The sequence below is a fragment of the Polistes canadensis genome, unplaced genomic scaffold (genome assembly GCF_001313835.1).
Source record: "Polistes canadensis isolate GaletaPanama2010 unplaced genomic scaffold, ASM131383v1 scaffold_38, whole genome shotgun sequence".
NCBI lineage: Eukaryota > Metazoa > Arthropoda > Insecta > Hymenoptera > Vespidae > Polistes > Polistes canadensis.
The window spans coordinates 799,102-801,707 of NW_014569585.1; the positions used below are offsets into that span (position 1 = coordinate 799,102).

Below are 2,606 nucleotides of genomic sequence, written 5' to 3' on the forward strand. Positions count from 1 at the left end.
TTCGATTAAATGCCTAGATTCTAAGATACGGCCATTTTTACCCTTTTTCTCGTTACAGCCACATCATATTGCAAAAAAATTAGCACCATTCGATTCAGCGACGTCGAATTACCTTTKTATCAAACTGTCGAGAACTTCTACCTGAAAGTTTTTCCTTCACCTCTTATTGACTGGGCTATTAAGTAAATAATGTGGATAATTTAAATACGCTTATCTTTTATTTGATATTTACAGCACTCCGGTTTCGTAGCTGTAGTAGATTGGAGTGGATTTTCACTTAGGCAAGGCGGTGCATTAGGTGCAGCAGCTCTACGAAACTTAATAGCTGCGCTTCGTGGTCGATTTCCGGCTAGATTCAAGGCCATACACTTCCTTTCAGCTCCTTTATATGTTCAAGCAACTCTGGCTCTTGTTAAACCTTTCTTGGATGAAAAAACTCGTAATAAAGTAAGTTTTACGTATAATACATTTGCCATTAAACAAAATTTCATTTAATTTCGTTAATAAGTTTGAACATTTCAATGAATTCAATATTATTCCAGATATATTTACACGGAAATAATCTCAGTACACTCCACGAACACTTGCCAACGGATATTTTACCTGCCGAATTAGGTGGTACAGGACCATCTTTCAATCCTGGTCTTTGGGCGGAACCAGTTATTCATTCAGCTATGAAGGAAGCTGAATTGGCTGCTCTAAAAAAGGAAAAGGATGAAAGAAATGACAATGCTTCCGAAAGACTGACCAATTCACCCGAAAACGACGAAAAAGTAATCGAATCTAGGAATGTCGAAAATTACAAAAGAAATGAGCCACTTTTCGAAGGACGCAAACAGGAGAAGGAAAGTTTCAAGAGTTTTGGAAAATCTTATAGAAACAATGGTGACAATAAGAGCGTTGAATTAAGTTTGATTAGGACAACGAGTTCGTTTGATTCTAAAAATGTAAACAAATTAGAAGAACAAAAGGATAGAACGCGTCTAATTGAAATTTCGGAAAGTAAGAATGGTAACGAAGCTAATAAAATCAATAGTTTGGATAACAGAATGGATCATTTGAGAGAGGTTGATGATTTAGCGTTACTCGAATTACAATCTGAAACGAATTCGAACGAATTCGAGATGATACCCAGTAGGCCTGGCAGCGAAGATAGTAAGGACAATTCGTTGGACAATAGATCGGAAAAGATTCTCATGAGAACTGGAAAAAGTCATACACCGACAGAGGAAATGAATCTTATTACGTAAAAGTGATCTTTTTATTACTCTCTTTCTTTCTCTCTCTCTCTCTCTCTCTCTCTCTCTCTCTCTCACTCTCTCTATGTCGATATTAGATATTTTTTCGAAAGATTCTCTAAATATTAACCCTTTTGTTACGACATGTATACCGACACGAGTATCGTTCCATATCAATTTTCTATCGTTACATTTTACGACCCCTTATATGGGTCGGGGACTGATGACTCGTATATGAGTCACTAGGAACTAAAGGGTTAAATATTATATACAATGTAGTTTTTTTACGCGTCCACATTTTTAAGTGATATATACTGAGTATGGTTGGAGAAAAAGAAAAAAAAAGATATTACTTTAAGTATATTCGCCGATACTTTGATAATGCAGTTGTCGATGAACTTTTGTGTGATGAAAGTAAAAGTATTTTTTTCATTTTTTTTTTTTTTATATTTATAAATCATTTTACATGTACTTATTATCTGATCCTTGTTTTTACGTGGATCAGTATATCGTAGATTTTAAAAATATTATTTTTATGTCAGACAAAGTATTGAATATTTCTTCTCATTTTTGTTTTTTAAATATTTATCATATTATTAGAGGAAATATTTACTCGTACGACATGAACTGATATATATATATATTAACATATATAATGCTTCTTTTATGTATGCTTGTAACGAGGCTACATTTTTTCTTTAAAAAATTTATAGCCAAATCGAAGCTGAAGCTGATGTAGTTGTTTTTTTTTGTCAAATGAAGTTCCTGTATATCATATTAATAGTAATTTCGTTTTGTTTTTGACGCTTATTTAAATTGCTTTAAATATAGGTTCAAATGCATAAACTCATACATCGATGAAATATTTTAAAAAACATATTAACTAAAAATCATGCAAAATACGTCCATTAAATTCAGAAATTGTATTCGTTGTACTTGTAGATATGTAATAAATTATTTATTCTACTAAAATATTGATCGCAGAATTTCAAACACTTCGAGTATTTATTTACGAATTATACGATTTTAAGAATATATTTGTAATGATTACGATGATGGTGATGATGATTATGATAAAATGGAAATAATAATATACTTTCGAACAAAATCAAACAAATACGTTTCCTCTTTTCATTTAAGGGGGTATTCTGGTCTAGAAATAAGAAAAAATCGATTTTTTTTTTTTCATATTTTCAAAGTTTAACTATTTAAGAATGTGTCTACGAGAGGATTTTTCAAAATTCAAATTATTTTCGGAGATATAGGTATTTTGCTGAGTTGGCATACTAACCGGTTGGGCTGCAACTCATCGAACAAAAGACAATGGATTCTCCGTCTACCTGAATCCATATTTCTCAGTAAAGCCTT

At 32.0% G+C, this 2,606-nt stretch overlaps 1 protein-coding gene across 1 annotated transcript in view; it reads left to right on the forward strand.

Annotated features, from left to right (window-relative positions):
* Positions 1–1,799, forward strand: part of LOC106784636 (clavesin-2-like) — a 10,293-nt gene extending 8,494 nt beyond the window's left edge. Inside the window, 2 exon segments of the mRNA XM_014744398.1 lie at positions 235–447; positions 543–1,799. Coding sequence (XP_014599884.1) covers positions 235–447; positions 543–1,250 — 921 coding nt within the window. The 3' untranslated portion in view covers positions 1,251–1,799.
* The last annotated feature ends 807 nt before the right edge of the window (positions 1,800–2,606 follow it).